The sequence below is a fragment of the Myotis nattereri genome (assembly GCF_964212035.1).
Source record: "Myotis nattereri genome assembly, chromosome: 20".
In the NCBI taxonomy this organism is placed as follows: domain Eukaryota; kingdom Metazoa; phylum Chordata; class Mammalia; order Chiroptera; family Vespertilionidae; genus Myotis; species Myotis nattereri.
In genome coordinates this window covers 12,208,223-12,229,287 of record NC_138096.1, presented here as the reverse complement: position 1 = coordinate 12,229,287, position 21,065 = coordinate 12,208,223, and the positions used below count along the sequence as shown (strand labels likewise).

Sequence of the window (21,065 nt, the reverse complement as noted above, 5' to 3'; positions counted from 1 at the left end):
GGGGTCTTGGCCTCCAGGCAGCCAGCTGGAAACTGATTTGAGGAAGCAGATAGGGGAAATGAACATAGTTGATGATGTAAGGGAATAAAATTTTATTTGGGTTTTTGTTTAAGCTGAAGGGCTATTGAATGAAACATACACTGTTTCTCTAATCTACTAATTTTGTGATTTTCTTTTGTAGGAAATCCAGGAGTAAAATATTTGTTGTCAGTTTTATTCACTAACTTCCACTTCTACTATACTCTGCCCTTCACCTATGTGGGCATTCTGTGCTGGGCTGTTCAATAAAAATAAGGGCCTTTTTGCCTGGCTGGTGTGGCCCAGTGGTTTACCATTGACCTATGAACCAGGAGGTTAGGGCTCCATTCCCCTCAGGGCACATGCCCAGGTTGTGGGCTTGATCCCCAGTAGGGGGCACGCAGGAGGTAACCAATCAATGATTCTCTTTCATCATTGATGTTTCTATTGTCCCTTACCTCTCCTTTCTCTCTGAAATTATATATATATTTAAGAGCCTTTTCTTGAGGTGAGAAAGTACAGTTTGACTCTAACAAATTCCAAAATGGTAAAGAGCCACTGTACAAAATCAAGTATGTAAAATTTGTAAATTGGAGAGCTGGAAACAACTAATGAAGGGTACGTAAAGTAAAATTTAGAAATTTTGTTTGAGCTCTATTACAGAATTACTTTCTCATTAGATTATTTGAGTTTTTCTTTGAGATATAGATATGGATATATACTATATACCCTAAAAAGTTTACTATATGACAAAATTCAAATATAATTTCAAATATCACTTCTTAAAAATGTATAAAAATTTGGGTGCACCTTCTATGGTGGATCTGACATAAATAACGAAAGCAAAAGTAAATGTTTATCAAGCACATTAGTATCAAAAATAGGGGTAGAGCCCTAGCTGTTTTGGCTCAGTGGATAGAGAGTTGGCCTGCAGACTGAATGGTCCCAGGTTCACTTCCAGTCAAGGGCACATGCCTGGGTTGCAGGCTGGATCCATAGTAGGGGTGTGTAGGGGACAGCCAATCAATGGTTCTCTCTCATCATTGATGCTTCTATCTATCTCTCCTTCTCCCTTCCTCTCTGAAATCAATAAAAAATATGTATATATTTTAAAAATAGGGGTAAAATAAGGGCTAATGTCCAGAGCAGGGGAGAATAATTAAGATATTTATGAATCAGTTTATAGGCAATTCTGGGAACAAAAATTATTTACTTCTTTTCATATTTTGAGTATGTTTAATCATATAAAAGTGTCTGATCTAATTCCCCCTAGGACATGAACATAGAATTAATGAATAGATAAGAAATGTAAGATTATTCTCTCTTTTGATAGAATTCTCAAACATCTAATGGAAGCAGTAAACTAGTTCAATTAAAACAATTAACAATAAACATGTTAATAGGACTTTCTGTAATATAAAATATATTTTTCTTATTACCATAGATTGGTCTTTAGTAGTGTGACATGGCTTTATCTGTTTAATAGAGCCAGAGGAAACCATTCTCAATGAAGAGTTGCAAACTACATGGGGAAGATGAGGTCACAGGAAGGCAGGACCCACATTAATTTTTTTGGCACAATCGCTGCATACACTTACATCTGTTTTATAAAACACATGTATCAGTTTATTTAATAAACACTGTCATCACAAACCTGCTGCAGAAAAACCAGACGGTGTAGTCATCCTCTGTCACAGATGACTTTGAGGCTGGTCCCCGACCTTCAGATAAACACATGCAGACTCAGACGCCATCCTTTGTCAACATGATGTAAATCAGGGGGTGCTTTGCACAAGGAGCAGAGCTTCGTAGTTTTGGCTCTTATTTCCTCGCTATATGATATTGAACACATCTTTCTTAAAACATTTTTATTGATTTCAGAGAGGGAGAGAGATAGGAACATCAATGATGAGAGAGAATCATGGATTGGCTGCCTCCTGCATGTCCCCTACTGGGGACCGAGCCCACAACCTGGGCATGTGCCCTGAGTGACTTCCTGGTTCATAGGTCGGCGCTCAGCCACTGAGCCACACAGGCCAAGCTGATATTGAACAAATCTTTAATCTCAGTGTCTCATGTTGTTCATTTGTAAAAATAAAAGGCATACTAGTAAACAATATCATTTCTGAGGTTACTCCCCAATTTTTAAAATAATATTGTGCATGTGAAAGTTTAAAATATTATTTAGTTTTCTCTTTATGGCCCATTGTGTCACAAAGAAACTAAGAGAGAGTCAAAGGAGTTGGAGGATGTGTGTGGTATGTAGAGATGGACTAAAAAAGGAAGAAGAGGCTGGACAGAGCAGAGAGACAGCACTGAAAGAAGGTCTTTGGAAGGTAAACCTTTTTATCATATCCTCTTCATTTGGGCTCGGAGCATTATCTTAAAAGACCAATAATCTTTTAGCTGCTCATTTTGTTCTTGTTGTTAATCCTCACCCGAAGATACTTTTTCCATTGATTCCTAGAGAGAGTAGAAGGGAGGGAGGAGATACAGAGAGAGAAACATCCATGTGAGAGAGAAACATCAATTGGTTGCCTTTCACACATACACCCCCCCCCCCACACACACACACACACACACACACCAACCAGGGCCGGTGATCTATTCTGTAACCTAGGTACGTGCCCTTGACCTGAATCGAACCCGGGACCCTTCAGTCCATAGGCTGATGCTCTATTCACTGAACCAAACCAGCTAAGGCTATTTTAGCGGCTTTTTTATCCTCAAACTTGCAAAAGCTCTTCCCCAAATGAAATAAATGTCAGTAGGGAATTGTTCTGTAGTTAGACCCAGAGATTCCCTTTTAAAAGAATTGCCTTCTCAGAAATATTCCCACTACAAAATATTTCCGGCAAACAGTTGCAGACCTCATGGAATTCTGGTAATGATGGGACTAATCACTCTCAGCATCAATAGTCTCATGAATAATATATGAAGATAGACTTAAGATATAGTAACAGTTGGAGTGATTATTGAATCATTGCGGCCAAAAGATAGCCTTGATTGCTTATATAATTTACTAATTTGTATAATGCTATATACCTTTATAAATGAACATATAAAGCTCTTTACACTCTTTGATCAGATCAAATTATTTTCAACTCATTTTTTGTGTGTATTAGCCTATTTGCATGTGTGTATGTATTTATATTCTGTATGTGTGAGGTATTTAAATAATGCTATCCTTAATGTTAATCTTGTTTGTAAAGCTGAGCTAGCTAGAGTAGCCCCTATTAAATACATAATATTTAAATTTAAATTAATTAAAATAAAAAGTCTCCTAAGATGCCTTTGCCACATTTCACATGCTCAGTAGTTTATATGTGGCCAGTGGCTTATTTATTAGACTGTGTAACTATGAAACCTCTGTCATCCTAGTTTTATTGCTCACAATTTAGGCTAATAATTAACAACGTATTATTAGGCAGCAAACAGGTGCATTTCTGATGTAGTTATAAAATCTGTCCTTGCTTAACACATACTCTGAGGCTTGTGAGTTACTCTGCACGTTGATTTTGATTCCAGTTTCATTGTGTTGTGCTGATACTGTGGTTGGAATGATTTATGCCAACCGCCCAAGCAGTTAGTGTGTAGTGAGTAAGGGAGAGAGGTGGTGACGATGAGGAGAAACAACTTTTAAAGGACACGTTAGGCAGTGATAGGCCTGAAATTCATTCCACCCAAATGTCAGAGCCAAGAGAAGAAAGAAAGGTGAATGCTGGCTTTCGGGGTCGTACAGACCTTTCACTCCACTGCTTTCCTGCCTCTATCCGTCCCTCCTGTACATGCTGTTGGCTCTTGGTTGAGACAGTTTTGTGCACCTCTGTCTGGTCTTGGTGATCTCGGACCTGAAAGGTTTGTTGGATGCATAGTTGTTCAGTGAGCCTAGATCAGGGGTGGGCAAACTTTTTGACTCGAGGGCCACAATGGGTTCTTAAACTGGACCGGAGGGCCGGAACAAAAGCATGGATGGAGTGTTTGTGTGACCTAATATAAATTCAAAGTAAACATCATTGCATAAAAGGGCACGGTCTTTTTTTTTTTTTAGTTTTATTCATTTCAAACGGGCCGGATCCGGCCCGCGGGCCGTAGTTTGCCCACGGCTGGCCTAGAGTGTTGACAGTTCTTTCAGATTCAAGGTTTCTGATCCATGCAGTACCCCCGTTCATAAATTTGCCTCATCCCTCTAGTTAGGTCAGCCGATTTTTGGTCTCTTAATATACACTCATCGAGTCTGACTTGTCCGTGACTTCTCAGGGAGAGAATGTTCAAGCCTGCTGGTGGCCAAGCAGGAGAGTACGAGGTAGATTGAAAATGCACTGAGTTGTCCATGAACTGTCAGTGTTTGTTGCTCAAAAAGATAGTGTTATTAGATAAAAATATATTGCTTTTTAGTCATTTTCGAATTCATTTTTAAAAATATGTTTTCATTGATTTCAGAGAGAGGAAGGTAGAGGGAGAGAGAGAGAGAAACATCAATGATGAGAATCATTGATAGGCTGCCTCCTGCACACCCCACACTGGGAATTGAGCCCACAACCCGGGCATATGCCCTGATTGGAACTGAACCATGACCTCCTGGTTCTCAGGTTGACACTCAACCACTGAGCCAGGCCTGCTGGGCAATTTTCAAATTCTTTAGCCAAATCTGAGTCTGTAAGAATTGGGATCACTAGCTTCATTTGAAAGTATACTTGAAAAAATGCAAAGGGGACTGTGGTTGTGGAAAAGCCCCCTAGAACTTGGTATCTGAAAGCCCAGGTGTGAGTCCAGATGGCTGCTGTTGGCTACTGCTAGATTTGTGACCTTGGGTAGTCATTTGACTTCATGGGAAAAAAGTTTCTCCCATGCTGGCATAAGGAAAATGAAGGAATGAAGTGTAAGCACCTCACAGAGTTACTGGCACAAAGGAAGTACTTGATAAATGTTTGAATCAAAGTCTTAATCGACTTGCAGATGTCAAGCAACAAAATGAATTTTTAACCTAGTTGTACAGTTCTACAAAAGAGAGCCAGTCAGCCTGTACATATTTCATAAATTGGCAGAGAAAAGTTGGCAAGAACTTTTAATGTCTAGATAATTTATGGGAAAGTGTAACTGGTTTTCTCATGCATTTTTTAAGTACTTTATAAAATTATTTTTTGAAGAAGTGATCTTTTAGTAAATCACTGACTTTTCCCATCAAATCTTCTTGAAAATACTTAACAAACTCAGATATAGACTATATGACTATTGATATTTGTCATGCCATCTGCACTTATCTTTTATTTAAAAAATTTAGTCAAATATTACTTCAGGCAAATTTTGTAAATTACTTTTTTTCTCACTATGTCTTTGCTTTGACTGTTTTTTAAATTAAATACATACATATATTTATATGTGGCAGATGATAAAGGCAAAATGTGTAGCACTCATTCCAAAATAATCATGAGTCTGTGGAAGCAAAAATTTTCCCAGCACCACGTTTGTTCACACGAACATAGAACAAGTATCTTGGTAGGTATCCAAAAATAGCACAGCTGTGGATTTATTTCTTTGGATTCGTTGTACAGTTTCTAGTGGGGTGGAGATTTCAAAGAAATATTTTTTCCCCCAAGAGTCTATTTCACTATCTGTCCCAGGTCATGTTAATTACACAGCAGAGCTGCCTTTGTCAATGTTTCTCCATGTATGTCACTTTCTCAGCGATGCTTCCCTGGACCACCCAGCCACCCTGCACCTGTTACCTCATGCTGTTCTCTGTTTCTCACGTTCCTCTCTTCCCATTGTCACTGGAGTTGTTTTATTTATTTACTTAGCTTCTGCCTATTATTGATTCTATGAGGTGAGGGACTTTTTCTGTCTTGATCATCACTTTCTCCCTGTTATCTATAGTGCTGAGTACTTAAATACTTGTGAATGAAGAAAAAAAATGATCAGTTCTTTTTATAGTACTCTATATAATGGACTCTCTTCTGAAATTGATCTGTTATGTCCGTTTTCTAGAACTTACGTAATTTTTCTGGTTAAAAAGTTAAGCGCGTGCGCGTGTGTGAAGTTACTAGAACATTATCTGGCACATAGTAAAAGCTACCTATTATAAATTAAAAGGTTATTTAAAACTATGGCTATTGTTTTTATAACTTATGATCAATCATAGCTATACCTTATTTGATCTTGAGTCCTTAGCTGAAATGTAACCCTAATAATTGATCCATTTCAGAAATATGTGGGGATGAAAGGCGGACACTTTAGTGTTGAGGATATTTTCTGTTAAGTATTTAGTAGGGGGAAAGTGTTAAATATAAATCCTGAATTTATACATTTGTTTAAAATTTATCCACTTATCTTTTGGGTGTTTTGTATGAGGGATAAAAAGACATGGTATTTATAGCAGCTTTATTCATAATTGCCAAAACTTGGAAGCAATCAAAGATGTCTTTCAGCAGGTGAACGGATACATAAACTGGGGTACCTCCGGACAATAGAATATTATTGAATGCTATAAAGAAAGGAGCTATCAAGCCATGAAAAGACCTGTAGAACCCTTAAATGTGTATTACCAAGTGAAAGAAGCCAATCTGAAAAGGCTATGTACTGTATGATTCCAACTGTATGACATTCAGGAAAAGGCAAAACTGTGGAGACCAGAAAAGACCAGAAGTTGGTGGGGGAGGGTGACTAGGAGAAACACAGAGGGTTTCTAGGGCATTGAAAACACTCTAGGAGACCGTAATGGTGGGCATGCCATTGCACATTTGTCCGAACCCACAGAATGTACAGCAGCAAGAGTGAACCATAATGTAAACTGCGGACGTTGAATGATAATGATGTGTCAGTGTAGGTTCAACCATTGGGAAAAATGTATCACCAGTGGGGGTGCTGATAATGGGGGAGACTATGCATGTGTGGGGGCTGGGGGCTTGGGGAAATCTCTGTACCTTCCCCCTCAATTTTCCTATGAACCTTAAGCTACTCTAAAAAAGTCTTAATACTTTTTTTTAATATTTTTTTTATTGATTTCAGAGAGGAAGGGAGGGATAGAGAGAAACATCAATAATGAGAGAGAATCATTGATCGGCTGCACACCCCACACTGGGGACCGAGCCCACAACCCGGAATCGAACCGTGAGCTCCTAGTTCATAGGTGGATGCTCCACCACTGTACCATGCTGGTGGAGCTAAAAGAGTCTTAATTTAAAAATTGTTTTGAAAAGACATGATAGAAGTTACAAAAGCCAATATGTCAGTTGATGCAGTAGTTTAGTTCATTTTCATTTATAAGCTTTACTGCTGGTTCAGGTGACAATTTCAAGAGGTGAACTTTGTTCCTTTTCCCCCTTCTTTTGAGTTTTCACTTATTTTGTTAGGAAAATCACATCTTCTTTCTCCTACTATTTATTCATTCAGGAAATATCGAGCTAGCTAGGCACCGGGCCAAGCCCATGGAGATCATTGGCACACGTTCGTACCTCCTGGTACTAGAAGAATTGGCACGTGGATGCATAAATAGATAAGACTTTATGAAAGTGAGAATTGCACAGGTTAGAGGAAAGCATTCTCAGCTGTGCAGATTGAGTCTTAATGTGAAGTCAGTTATTTCTTCTCTGCAAAGTTGGGGGTAAGAGAGGCTCACTCCTGTAAAGCCATCTGGCGGTGAGTCAGCCAGTTTAATTGCCAGAAGCATAAGGATAGACTATCCTTAACATGTGGGTCAGCGCAAGTAATTGCATACAATGAAGGTGATTTATGTAATAGTTGGTCCCGTCCCCCCAAAACCTAACCCTCTGAGTAAACAGTCCTTGCCCTGGCTTATGTGCTGTTTATTCCCTAGTTCTGTGGGAATGTCGTTATATGTCGAGTGCACTTTCGTTGCCTATCTCAACAGCTCTCAGTAGTAATTAAGATCATTCAGACTCTTCTTGCTCTCAGTCCCCAATTTGAATTATAAGTGATTGGGAGCAACTTTTTAAAATACAAGTAAACAAAAGCTGTAAAGTCTATATAATGTTGAAACTTAGTACAGTGAAGCTGTGTGCTCTGCCGAATAGCTGCATAGTGTTTTGTTTTTTTAATTTAAAGCTTAAATATTAGATGTTTAGTTCATAGATCAAGAAATGAGCTCTGATCTATCAGAACAGTCCCCTTTAAAGGTAATTATAGCTAGTAGGAACGTAGACCTGGGACTGCGAAGCCGGTTCAGTGTTTACCTGCATGTGACCTCCAGATGTCAGAGCTTTAAGCTTTTGTCAGAGAGCTGCCTATGACAAGGAGATAACGAGGGAAAGAGAGACCACAGAATGAGGCGGGGCGGTAACTGGGACCTGATGGCTAGATCTGATTGGATCAGAGTTTCAATGACTAATTTTTAGCCTCTTCTCCCTGGAGATTTCAAGATGATCTTCACCTCCACGAGCTTTGTAGCAGCTCCAGAGCTACTCAGTCATTCATGAAAATAGGTTTTCGGTCCCTAAGGTGAACATTGGAGTGGGCTCTGAGGATACAGGGCTGAAGAAATGTCTCTGTATTTCAGATCTGCACTTGGAGTTATAGCACCACCAGTGTTCCTATCCCAGTCTGGGGCAGCGGCTTCCTGTTTGTTCTAGTATCACCTTTGGCTAATCCCTCTCATGACATCTGTTGGCCTGCATGCCTTAGGACTGAGTTCCTTGTGGCAGGTTGTCTTGTTTGCTTGTTTTGTGAACCCTAAATGCTCAGAGTGCCTGGACTTGGTAGGGGCTGGATGATATACTGAGGGCCTGGCTTCAGGTTGTATCTTGGGTCCCTATCTTTTCCACTTACTCTCATTCAACCACTTGGAATCGGGGCACATCCTTTTGTTGATGACCACATAGGTGCAAGAGGGCAAGCCCAATGGCCCAAGCACAATAGAGCCTCTGCTTTCAATTACATCTACTGACGTCATCACATTGGCCCAAACAAGTCACGAGTCAGGGTTATGGAATGGGAACTTAGACCCCATCTCTGATGGGGAGAGTTCCGTATAAGAACTGAGAGAAAGTAGCTTTATGTTATATCTCACTCTCTCCTACTATAGATAAGATATAAAAGGACTCAAGATCATTGTCCCAATAAATAAATAAAAATACCCCTCATCTTGAGGATTATGTGTATTTTTGTTTTTCAGAAAATATATATTTTTAATTACCTTTTAAGCCTCATTGAAATTAAAAATTTATAAAGAGCCATAATTTTTTTTATATTATCATCTATATATATAAAAGGCTACTATGCAAAGTGTCCTTTTGGGAGTTTGACTGGGAAATCGGGAGTTTGATCGCTCACTATGATGTGCACTGACCATCAGGCCGCTGTGCAGAACATGGCAGGCAACCAGCAGCGGTGGTGGGTCGCTGAGGGAGCAAGGGAAGAAGCAGGCAGGTAGGTGGGGAACCTGATCGGCCCTGATCGCTGGCCAGGCCTAGGGACACTACCTGTGCACGAATTTCGTGCACTGGGCCTCTAGTGTGTTTATATTGGAGTTATATATTACATACTTGTGTATTATATAATTGTACTTGATATTGTCTGAATACTTAATGTTTTTCTTATAGCATAAGAAAATGGTTATGTATTACTTTGTGATTTCAAAAATGTTAAGTAACTGTGCCTGTTTCCCATGTTTGGCTTGGTTGTTTTAGTTTATTTAGGCTAATTTGATTTCCTTTTAACACATCTTACTTTATGTGTGTGTTTTTGTTCAGTTGTCTTAAATAATTATAAAGCTATTGACCTACTTATTAGTGTCATGTATTAAAATTGTTCTGCCTCAAAAATGCAGCATGCAAATTATATACTATATTTAGATTGGAGGTTTTTTTCTTGGGTAAATATTTTTGATTCTCTGTTGCTTGGCCAGGAAGTACATATGAAATCCTAAAAGCCAGTTTGACAGAAAGTAGACAGATGGAAGACTAAGAACATCTGTGCTGAGGAGTTAGGTATTTAGTGGAAGATTTAAGAATCCACATAAATTGACCCTATCAGTTACATAAGCTAAAAGGGGATAAGAGTGTTATTAGCCTTATAGAAAATATTTGCCTGTTTTGTTGAAATCCATTGTTTCATGAATGTGTAGATATTTTTATAGTACGTAGGATTTTTGCCTTAACACAGAATTCTACATTTTATAGGATTTTGCTTTAATGTATAGATATATTTCTTATTGCAGAAGATCTCATTTCATTGTAGTATAGTTTGCTTCTAATTAAATTTTAATGGAATGTACTAATTTATGGAAAAATATTTACAAGTTCTATTTTTTTATTTCATAAGAAAAAACTATTGAGTAGCTACTATCATTATTCTCATTTTATAGGAGACAATACTAAGGGACATGGGCTCAGGAACTTGCCACGGTCATGCAGAAGAAAAGGTGGAAGAGGCAGGAGTCGGACTCTTACCTGTCCATCTGTCTGACTCCAAGGTTTATGTTCTTAATGACATAGCCACTTCCTCTAGGACAGTAGTTCACAAAGCTCAGCCCCATAGGCTTCTGGGAGTCCCTGAAACATTTCAAGGTTATGAAGTTAAAACTATTTTTGTAATAATATCGAAACATTATTTTCCCTTCTTCTTGTAGTGACATTTGAACTGATAATACAAAAAGCAGTGGTGCGTAGAGTTGCTGGCTCCTTAGCATAGATCATGACATTAGGACCACACGGTACTGATAGTGATTGTGTTCTTCACTGCCATGTCCTCGCAGTTTAGAAAAAAAGCTGGTTTCACTTGAGGATGTCCTTGATGAAGTGGTTAAAATGCTTAATTTTATTTAATCTTGACCTTTGACTCACATCTTTTTTATATTCTGTAGGACTAAGTGAAGGCACATATAAAACACTTGTACTATGTATCAAAGACCATGGTGGTCTCAAGGAAAAGCATTTGTGTCATTATTTGAGTTGCAAGCTGAACTAGCCACTTTCCATAGAACACTATTTTTACTTGAAACACTGATGGACAGACAAACTATGATTTGTACACTTGAGTACAGATGCGATTCAACTTAAGATGGAGTTACATCCTGATAAATCCTTTGTAAATTGAAACTATAGTAAGTTGAAAATGCATTTAATACACCCAACCTTCCCAGCATCATAGTTTAGCCTACCCTGCCATAAACGTGCTCAGAACATTTATTTTATCTTACAGTTGGACAATTACTTACCTTTAGTCTCATCTCAAGAGTAAGTGCCTTCCTCCTTTTTGTCATCAGAAGCAGAAGACATGTTTTATAGACATGATGGGGTGTAAAAACACAAAACATGGTATCCAAAAACCGCTGTCAACACAGTACACCATAGGGTACCCGTTGTTTATCCTTTTCATCACTGGCTGGGAGCTGAGGCTGGCTGCTGCTGCCCAGCCTCACAAGAGAATATCGAACTGCATGTCACTAGCCCAGGAAAAGATCAAAATTAAAAATGTGAAGTACTGTTTCTACTGAATGTGTATTGCTTTTGTACCATCTTAAAGCATAAAGTTGAAGAATTGATAGAATTTTTGTGGCCAATAAAATTTGAGCTTTCAAGAAAAAAAATAAGAGCCCTAGCTGGTTTGGCTCAGTGGATAGAGCATCAGCCTGCAGACTGAGGGGTCCTGGGTTCGATTCTGGTCAAGGGCACATGCCTGGGTTGTGGGCTTGATCTCTATTGGGGGAAGTGCAGGAGGCAGCCAATTAATTATTCTCTCTCATCATTGATGTTTCTATCTCTCTTTCCCTCTCCCTTCCTCTCTGAAATCAATAAAGATACTTAAAAATAAATAAGAATTTCAGAAAACTCAATCCTGCTACCATGAGCTTACCAGTAAGTCCTGATTTTAATTATTTTTTTAAAATATATTTTATTGATTTTTCGCAGAGAGGAAAGGAGAGGGATAGAGAGCTAGAAACATCGATGAGAGAGAAACATCGATCAGCTGCCTCCTGCACACCTCCCACTGGGGATGTGCCCACAGCCAAGTTACGTGCCCACAACCAAGTTACATGCCCTTGATCGGAATCGAACCCGGGACCCTTCAGTCCGCAGGCCGACGCTCTATCCACTGAGCCAAACCGGTTAGGGCAGTAAGTCCTAATTTAATGTAGCAGATAGATCAGTTCTGTGATGTAAAGCAAAGCAGCATCTAACAAAGCCAATATTACCATAGGCTAATTGATACAAGCAGAAGTTAAGTTTTTATGGCATCTCCTCAACATTTATAACAAATAAAGGATGCTATTCCAAGACCTGCTGTACTTAAAAACATTTCTAATGAGATTAATGATGAAATGTATGGATGTGATGTTTTTAAATTATATGTTGTGCTATTATTTGGAAGATCTGTGAACTCAAGGAACCAATATTATCCAAGTGACCAATGCATGATATTAAAAAAAAAATCCCTTTAGAGTAGAAAATGGATTTTCATATAACATACTAGAGACTCAGTGCACAGATTCATGCACCAGTGGGGTTACTCAGCATGGCCTGCGGGGATCATGCCAAAACCGCAGTCCAACACGGCCTGCCGCTCCTGCTCATCCTGGGCCCACTGCGCCTGTCGCTGCTGCCGCTGGGTAGGCTCGCTGCTGCTCTGCTGCTGTCCGGGCTGTGGCAGCCAGCTGTGAACCCTGTATCTAGCTCCCCTCAGTCAGCTGAGCGGCACTCCCACAGTGGAAGCGCGCTGACCACCAGGGGGAAGCTCCTGCATTGAGAGTCTGCCCCCTAGCTGTCAGTGCACAGCATAGCAAACAGTCCAATGTTCGTTTAGGGGCTTTTATATACATAGGTTATGTAAAGTTTCATATTCCATATTATAAATAACTTTCATGAAACTACGACTTGTGAAGTTTTGATGTAGCATCAAAGAAAACTATCTACAGTTATTTGAAAAGACTATTAAATTCTCTGCCCTGGCCTTTGTGGCTCCAGAGGTCACCCAAGAGTTCACCGGTTTGATTCTGGTCAGGGCACATGCCCGGGCTTAATCCCCAGTAGGGGGTGTGCAGGAGGCAGCCAATCCATGTTTCTCCATCATCAATGTCTCTGCGCCCTTCCTCTCTCTCTAACGTCAATACAAACATATTTTAAAAAATAAATAAAATAAACTTTCCTTTCCCAACAGAATGAAGGCAGGTATTTCAAGTTAAACAGTATATGATAGATTGAATGCTGAGCAAATATGAAAATCTACTAGTAAGTCAGACATTATAGAGATTTTTTTAAATGTAAAATAGCCCGTGGTTCAGTGGTTGAGCGTCAGCCTATGAACCAGGAGGTCATGGTTCGATCCCCAGTAGGGGGCATGCAGAGGCAGCTGATTCATGATTCTCTCTCATCACTGATGTTTCTCTCTCTATCTCTCTCCCTTCCTCTCTGAAATCAATAAAAATATATTTTTAAAAAATAAAAAATAGTCCTACTTTTCTCACTAATTATTTTTCTTTTGAAAAAAAAATAATTTTTATTAAAATGTTAGTTACATGAAATCGATTATTTTAAACAAACTGATGAATAACCAGTTTCTCAGTTTTCATTTCTAGTATGGCAAACAGAAAATTCATATGAACAAAATTCTTTCTGGGGTCCTTTGTTTGGGAGTGCAAACAGACTCCCAAGAACAAAAGGTTTAAGCATTGTTGCTTTAGAAAAAAATGTATAAAGAAAGTCAACTTTCTGTAAGGCCAGAGAAATTGAAATTGATGTCTTTGAAAATGTGTTCAGTAATCTACACTTGGCAAAAAAATCAGCAATTTCTTTGGTTTCCCTTGTCAGTCCTTAATCAGATATAAAATATATTCATTTGAATTTAGAATGTCTTTCTCAAATCATTTGTAAGTTAGACATTTACTTGTGCAATATTGCTAGTGTTGACTGAGGTTAAAATAACACTAATGTGACCATTGTCTTGAAGATTACAGACCTTTATAAGTGATGCTCAAAGTCCTTCAGGAAAGTGAAAAAAGTTTATTAAGTTGACTGCATACTTAATTACCTAATGTCTTCTTTTTTAATTGAATTCTTAGTAGAGTTTCTGGACTTACTTTACTAATGAGAACTTGGTAAATATGTCGTTTCCCGGGACCTGTGGACTGTGTTTAGTCAGGGGTAAATGTTTAATGCAGTTCTATTCTTAGCCCTACTTATAGGGTTTGGTGATTGGATGCTAAAGCTAAAAATATCTGAATGTGTGTTTTTCTGACTCTCTCTGCAGGATGATGTAGCTTTGCCAAAGACTTCGAAGCTAAGCAGAAAATGAGCTTAACATCCTGGTTTTTGGTGAGCAGTGGAGGCACTCGCCACAGGCTGCCACGAGAAATGATTTTTGTTGGGAGAGAAGACTGTGAGCTCATGTTGCAGGTAATGGAATCAGCCTTCCATATATGTCTGCTCAAAGCCTGGAATTGCTATAAAATATTTTTCTACTCCTTTAGGGAACACCACTATATAAATTTGAACTTTCTGGCTCTCCCTCTTGTAGCTCTAGTTACCAGTTTAAATGATTAATTAATTTTCTCCTTGAATCATGTAAAAAAAAAAAGTTCTAAGTCTTGGAGATTATATTTTGAAAAATGAGACTCAAGAGTAGAGAAGGTTATTCTTAAGTAAGAAGATTCACATTAAGCAATTTAAAAATAAGACTGGTAAATAATTCATAAAATTATGTAGCATGAAGTAAAACTGAATTTTCATCATGGACAGCTCAGTGATGCTGACATTAATTTCATGCTGCTTTTGGAGATGTTCGTTGCGATGCCTTCCTGTAGTTTGAGCATAATTGAGCATGTTGGTATTTACTGAATTTGGTTTAAAAGAGTTATTTTTAAAAAGGTAGTTGTAAGATATTTTTGAGTGCTGTGATTAGCAGAAAAGTAGATCTTTAGATTTTGAGAATTCATTATTATAATAGGTCCTGGCAATCTAGAATAGAGTTTATTCCCTTGTCTCCTTCCTCACCCTCTTTGTTTAAAAAATGTAAATAAGAACTTAGAGTAGAAATGTTATTAGCCCGTTGGTTCTCACGTGGGGGATCCTGCCTTCCCAAGGCCATTAGCAATATCTGGAGACATTTTGATTGTTACAAATGGTGGGCAGTGGGAGGTTGTTGCTATTGACATCTAAGAAGTAGTGACCAAGAAGCCAGGGGCTTCTACACTGTCCAGTGCACTTCCTTCCACCACCACCACATACACACAACAGAGAACCATCTGGCCTCAAATAACAATAGTGCTGAGACTGAGAAACGCTGAATTATCCCGAGAAGAATCTAATTGGCATATGCTCATTACATTTTTACTTTAAAGGATGTATTTTATAGTCTTGAGACAAAAAAGTAAAGCCACTATATAGCTTTATGAATAGATGAGTAAGTTGCATATGCAATGACACCTTAAAAAATTCAATGAGAGAAATAGAACAGTACAGAGATTTTCTGGGCTCCTCAGTGAGAGGGAGTGGTGAGTAGGGCAATGAGAAACAGGCAGTAATGATTCTATTTGGATACTAGAGGCCCGGTGCGTGAATTCGTGCACAGGTGGGATCCCTTGGCCTGGCCAGCAATCGGGGCTGATCGGGGTGGGGGGGAGGTTGCTATGGAAGTGCACTGACCATCAGGGGGCAGCTCCTGCTTTGAGTGTCTGCCCCCTGGTGATCATTGCCCACCATAGTGACCAGTCGTTCGGTTGTTCAGTCGCTTAGGCTTTTATATATATAGATAGGCCCATTGGATAGGTTCAGATCAGGGAAACTTATTCATCTGCGAGTGGAAGAGATGCTCTCCATGTGTCATCCCAAAAAATGTGGGAATAGCTAGTTAGGAGCTGCCAGGGTCAGTTTCTCCTTACATGGAAATAAGAAAGTTGCAAATGGAAGCTAAGAGTCCAAGGAGACCAATATGGATCCCCGTCCACACTGTTCTAAGGACTTTTGCTCTTTCTTTATTTTCTCACAGAAAGATTATTTATGATGATCCATTCAATATTTTTTGAGAGCCTGCATGTACTTGAAATCTCACTTGCCTCACAACATGTAGAGTTTTTTATCCTTAGACTAATTTAACTTGATAAATCCACAATAGGGAGAAATTATTTTCCTAGTAGTACTACATTTGTTTCTTATCACCCTAATAACTGAATTTAGCACTTAATTGATTTAAATAGAGCAATGAATTAAAGCACAGCAGTAAAAACCAAAATGAAGTTCGGGTGATTTTTGCTTTAATTCAGTGGTTATAGCTGTAATTTGCCATAATAGATGGTTTTCCAGGTAAGCTGTAGAGAAGTAGCAGTGATACTATTTTTTATAAAGTTACTCTTAATTCTGATATTTGCACTTTGTCCTAGAGAAACCGAGATTTCAGAGAAAATAAAATAAACTAGAAAACAACCTTTAAAACTTGTAAGAAGACCAAGAGCGTAGGTATGATGAATGTTTAGGTATTGTTGGAAGATTGTGTTAGGTCACATACTGTTTCTTCTTCTTGTCAGTTACTTTAATATACAGGTATTGTATTCTAGAAGGAAAGACCAAAACTTTTTTAGTGTTGAATGTAAGCTAATTGGGAAAAAGCTTTTAATTTTACTAATATGTATTTGGAAAGGATCATTTCAACTAGGATTTGCATCTATATAGTTATTTTATTAGCTGCTGGCCTGCTCCCCATATGTAGCTGGAGTTAAGCTCTGTTTGTTTGCTTTAACTAAAAATGTCAAAGGTTAACATTTCCTAAGTGCTCTTGTTTTTCTCTCCCCTGTTGTCTTTTGCATTTCCCTAGAGACTCCTTCTTAAATAGTCTGGGTGTGTGTTCGTTTTCCTATTTGTAATCCCTTATTATGTATATACTAGAGGCCCAATGCACGAAATTTGTGCAAGAGTAGGCCTTCCTTCCCCTTACATGGCACCAGCTTCCCTCTGGCACCTGGGATCCAAGCTTCCCTTCAGCCGCCAGCAGGCACCCAGGACCCGGGCTTCCCTTGCAGCCCTGGCTTGTCCGGGAGGTCATCCGGAAGGATGTCCGGTCTAATTAGCATATTATGCTTTTATTATTATAGATATATAAATTCCTGTTGATGTGATGGTGAGGTTTGGGGGAAGGGGAAGCATTCTATAAAATTCTATGACTTTTAGTTCTCAGTCTTTTAGTGGGGCTGTGACCTTCATAGGTACACCCCACCTGCGAAGGAGTGGGTATTTCCATCCCCCTATGTCTGTGAGAGTCTGCTGAAACTCAAGTTGGTTGAGGTCTGATAAAGTAGTTTTCCTTGAGGGCATGTCATTGGTAAGAACAGAATGCTTGGATGTATTTCGACCTCGTTATTTTTCCCCTCACCCCTCCTTGAGCAGGCGAAGATTCTTCTATCTTCACCGTGAGATCCTTGTTGGAGGTAAAACTAGTGAAAAAGTGATGTCCCCTCCAGGCTATGGCCCTAGGTGTTTTCATCTCTAGGTCACACTCTAGTCTGTAGCAATTAGTCTTGCTATCTTCAGGTTTTCTACTAAGTGCTGCCTGGAATAATGGGTTCTGCTTCCAGGAGCCTGCGACTCTCTGTATTTGCCTGTCTTAGCTTGGCAGTTGGTCTTACGACCTCAATTCTCTGATGAAAATAAGATGAGATTTTGATTTTCAGTTTGGTCAGCTTTTTTCTTATGAGGATGGGTGCAGTGACTTCCAAGCTCTTTGTACATTGGACTAGAGACATGGAAGTCACATCTCCTCCCCATTTTGGATACTTCTTTTGCTTCTAGTATATCAGGGTTCACTTAGTAACCCTGTGGTAAATGGTTACTGAGTTCCGATTTAGTGGTTCTCAGACCATTTCTTTCAGTGAGTATATGGTATTTGTTTCCTTTCAGTAAAAGTTTCCACAGGCTTATAGTCTATCTTTCAGGTGCTTCCATCTGCAAACAGCTCTGGAGGGGGAGGGGAGAACTCTAAAGAGACTTAAAGACAATCTTTAAAAATCAGTTTGTCATTTGAATTCTTTTCTGTGACTTTCTCCTTTCAGAGTTCATTTATGAATTCCAGGTTTAGAATCCATGTTTGAAGTTAGGATAATTTTACTCAGGAACATCCGCATTGTGTCCCTTTTCTCTAAATCTTTGGACTCCTTATACAATTTATGTTGTAGTTTTCAGTATTAAAAGAAGAAAATGCTATAGGGTAGTTTATTTTTACAATATACGCAAAGCATAAAACTATAATTCACATGATTTCCATATTATAATTTTAAATTATAAAAAAAATCATACATTCAAGAAAGTCAGCTGACTCAAATTCTGTCAACGTAGAATGTGTGAATTTGGTAGAAAAGAATGTCTTAAAATTATGGCTGCTTTCCTCTTCGGGGAGTGCTGCCAAATTTGCATTTTATAGTGACACAATAAAATATCATTTAATCCACTTTTGCTATGATATTTCCCTATTTTTACTAATCTATTAATATAGAGTATCTAGTAAAAAAAATCTTTGTGCTTATTGTTTATTCTGGTATTTTCTTATATTTATTAACTGTGATCAATGCCTTCAGTCTCGTAGTGTGGACAAGCAGCACGCTGTCATCAATTACGATGCCTCCGCGGATGAACATCTGGTCAAAGACCTGGGCAGCCTAAACGGGGTAAGTGACGAGTTTATTTTTGGTCTTTTTGATTATCAGTTTAAGGCGATAAGAAGATAAACCAGATTCCATTTCCTATTTGTATTGTATTGTATTTCCTTTAGTTTGCATTTTACTTTTATTTTTTTAAATAGATCTTTATTGATTTCAGAGAGAGAGAGATAGAAACATCAATACTGAGAGAGAATCGTCAATCGGTTGCCTCCTGCAAGCCCCCTACTGGGAAGTGAGCCCACAACCCAGGCATGTGCCCTGATCTAGATTCGAACCGTGACCTCCTGGTTCATAGGTCGAAGCTCAACCACTGAGCCATACTGGCTGGGTACATTTTACTTTTAAATGCTTACTAAGCATTTGGGGACCATACAATAGAATATAAAACTAGCCTATTTCCCAAGAAACGGTATAAAAGCAGTAAACACAAGGATTCAGAAAGTTGTTGGTTATTATCTGTCATTTTTAAGAAAATCTTTGGAGAGATGAGATGAAAACTTGACCTCACTGAATGGCTTGAATTTATCTGTGGGAAACCAATCGAAAGCCATGGCAGTAAGAATGCAGAAAAGCATTCTTGGGAGACAGAGAAGTATGGGTTAACTTTAGAAAAGAAAGGTGGAAATGTGGTTTGGTGCTAGATGGTGGTAAACTTAGGACCTCCTATACCAGAGCAGAGAGAAATGAAACATATCCATTTACCTGAACGAATATGATCTGAACACCAGTGTTCATTGTGGCTTTGATTTCTACTTTGAAGATATTTTGTGTTACTGCAGTGATTTTTCCCCCTAAATCTTCATTTGATCTTTTTACATTGGCAGAATAGAAATAGCCACAGAATAAGAAAAAGCTGAAGTATTGAATAGTTTATCCTGCTTTTTTCTCCATTTTCTTATGGGCTCTGCTAACATAAGGAAATATAATATTCTTCATATCTGTGCTATTGAATATCTTAAAATGAATGCAACAGAAAGTAAATGTATCCCAACTGCTTCTAACTGCTACTGCTTTTCAAAACATACATAAAACTTATATGCAAAAACATATGCAGAAAATTGGCAAATATGGTAAAACATGTTTTCTTGTTCTGAATTGGCCTGCTATGGAAGGACTTTGGTGTTTATTCTTTGAGATAATTTTTTGTAAGTATATTTTTATTGATTTCAGAGATGAAGGGAGAGGGGAATGGGGAGAGAGAGATAGAAACATCATTGATGAGAGAGAGAATCATTGATCGACTGCTCCTGCACGCCCCTACTGGGGATCGAGCCTGCAACCTGGGCATGTGCCCTTGACTGGAATCGACCCCAGGACCTGTACTCCGCAGGCCGATGCTGTAGCCACTGAACCAAACCAGCTAGGGCTGAGATAATTTTTTTGTCAGCGTGTCTTTCTGTTGGTTTTACTCAAGCCTTTTTTTGTTTCTTGTGGCACATAGGACTAAGTGTACATTCTTCAGGTTTGAACTGAAATATCTCATATTTGGCATCGCCCACATTTCCAAAGTCAGGCTCCATCACACTTTCCCTTGCCATACCTCCAAACAGCAGCTCCTACTATCCAAATAATTTGTTAGAGTTTCTTCAGCCTAGTACTTCTCCCATCTGCCTTGTCATTTATAAAATTTGTACTTGTTTTTAAAAGTAAAACTCATTCTGGCCAGCGTGGCTCAGTGGTTGAGCAGTTACAGTTCGATTCCCCATCAGGGCACATGCCCCGGTTGTGGGCTCGATCCCCAGTAGGGGGCATGCAGGAGGTAGCTGATCAATAATTCTCTCTCATTATTGATGTTTCTATCTCTCTCTCCCTTTCCCTTCCTCTCTGAAATCAATAAAAATATATATATTTTTTTTTAAAAAAAAGCAAACCCCAAATTCCACTTTTTCATGAAGGAAGCAAAGACACAAGGTATTTAGGAATATTAACTGGCTGATGTTAACATGTTGAATGGATTGAAGTAGAAAGAGATACGCAGACCAGGTAGAGGCTATTTTAACATGAGGCATATCAGGAAGCAAGCGGTTCTGATTTCCAGCTCCTGGCTGCAGAATTCCATTCCTGTCTTCCTTCTCTGCACCTGTAAACCTTGGTTTGTATCTCTCTTTGGGGGGCTTGATTCTGCACCTCGTATTCAGTCTGCTGTCGCTGTGCTGCACTCTGAGCTCCTGAACATTCGTGTGTCCTTTGCTTTTATAAACATTCTGCAGAGCCCAGCTCAGGGTTCTGCACGGTGCATGAACCCACCAAGTCTTCTTTTAATGGAATTGAGTTAATTTTCTATATGAAGGAATTTAAGACTTGAATTTAGTTCTGTATGTAGAATATTTTTATAATGTCACATTCTGTGTACAAGTCTAGAAAGTTTCGTATTGAGCACAGTGCTGCTCTAAGGTGTCGTTACATTAGTATCGAGGAAATTAATAAGTATGAATTACATCGAAGTGAA

The 21,065-nt window shown here is 38.8% G+C and overlaps 1 protein-coding gene across 1 annotated transcript in view; it reads left to right on the top strand.

Moving 5' to 3' along the window:
• Positions 1-21,065, top strand: part of CEP170 (centrosomal protein 170) — a 101,262-nt gene that overhangs the window by 7,545 nt on the left and 72,652 nt on the right. Inside the window, exons 2-3 of the mRNA XM_081114487.1 lie at positions 14,221-14,366; positions 18,533-18,622. Coding sequence (XP_080970613.1) covers positions 14,262-14,366; positions 18,533-18,622 — 195 coding nt within the window. The 5' untranslated portion in view covers positions 14,221-14,261. The remainder of the gene's footprint in view (positions 1-14,220; positions 14,367-18,532; positions 18,623-21,065) is intronic.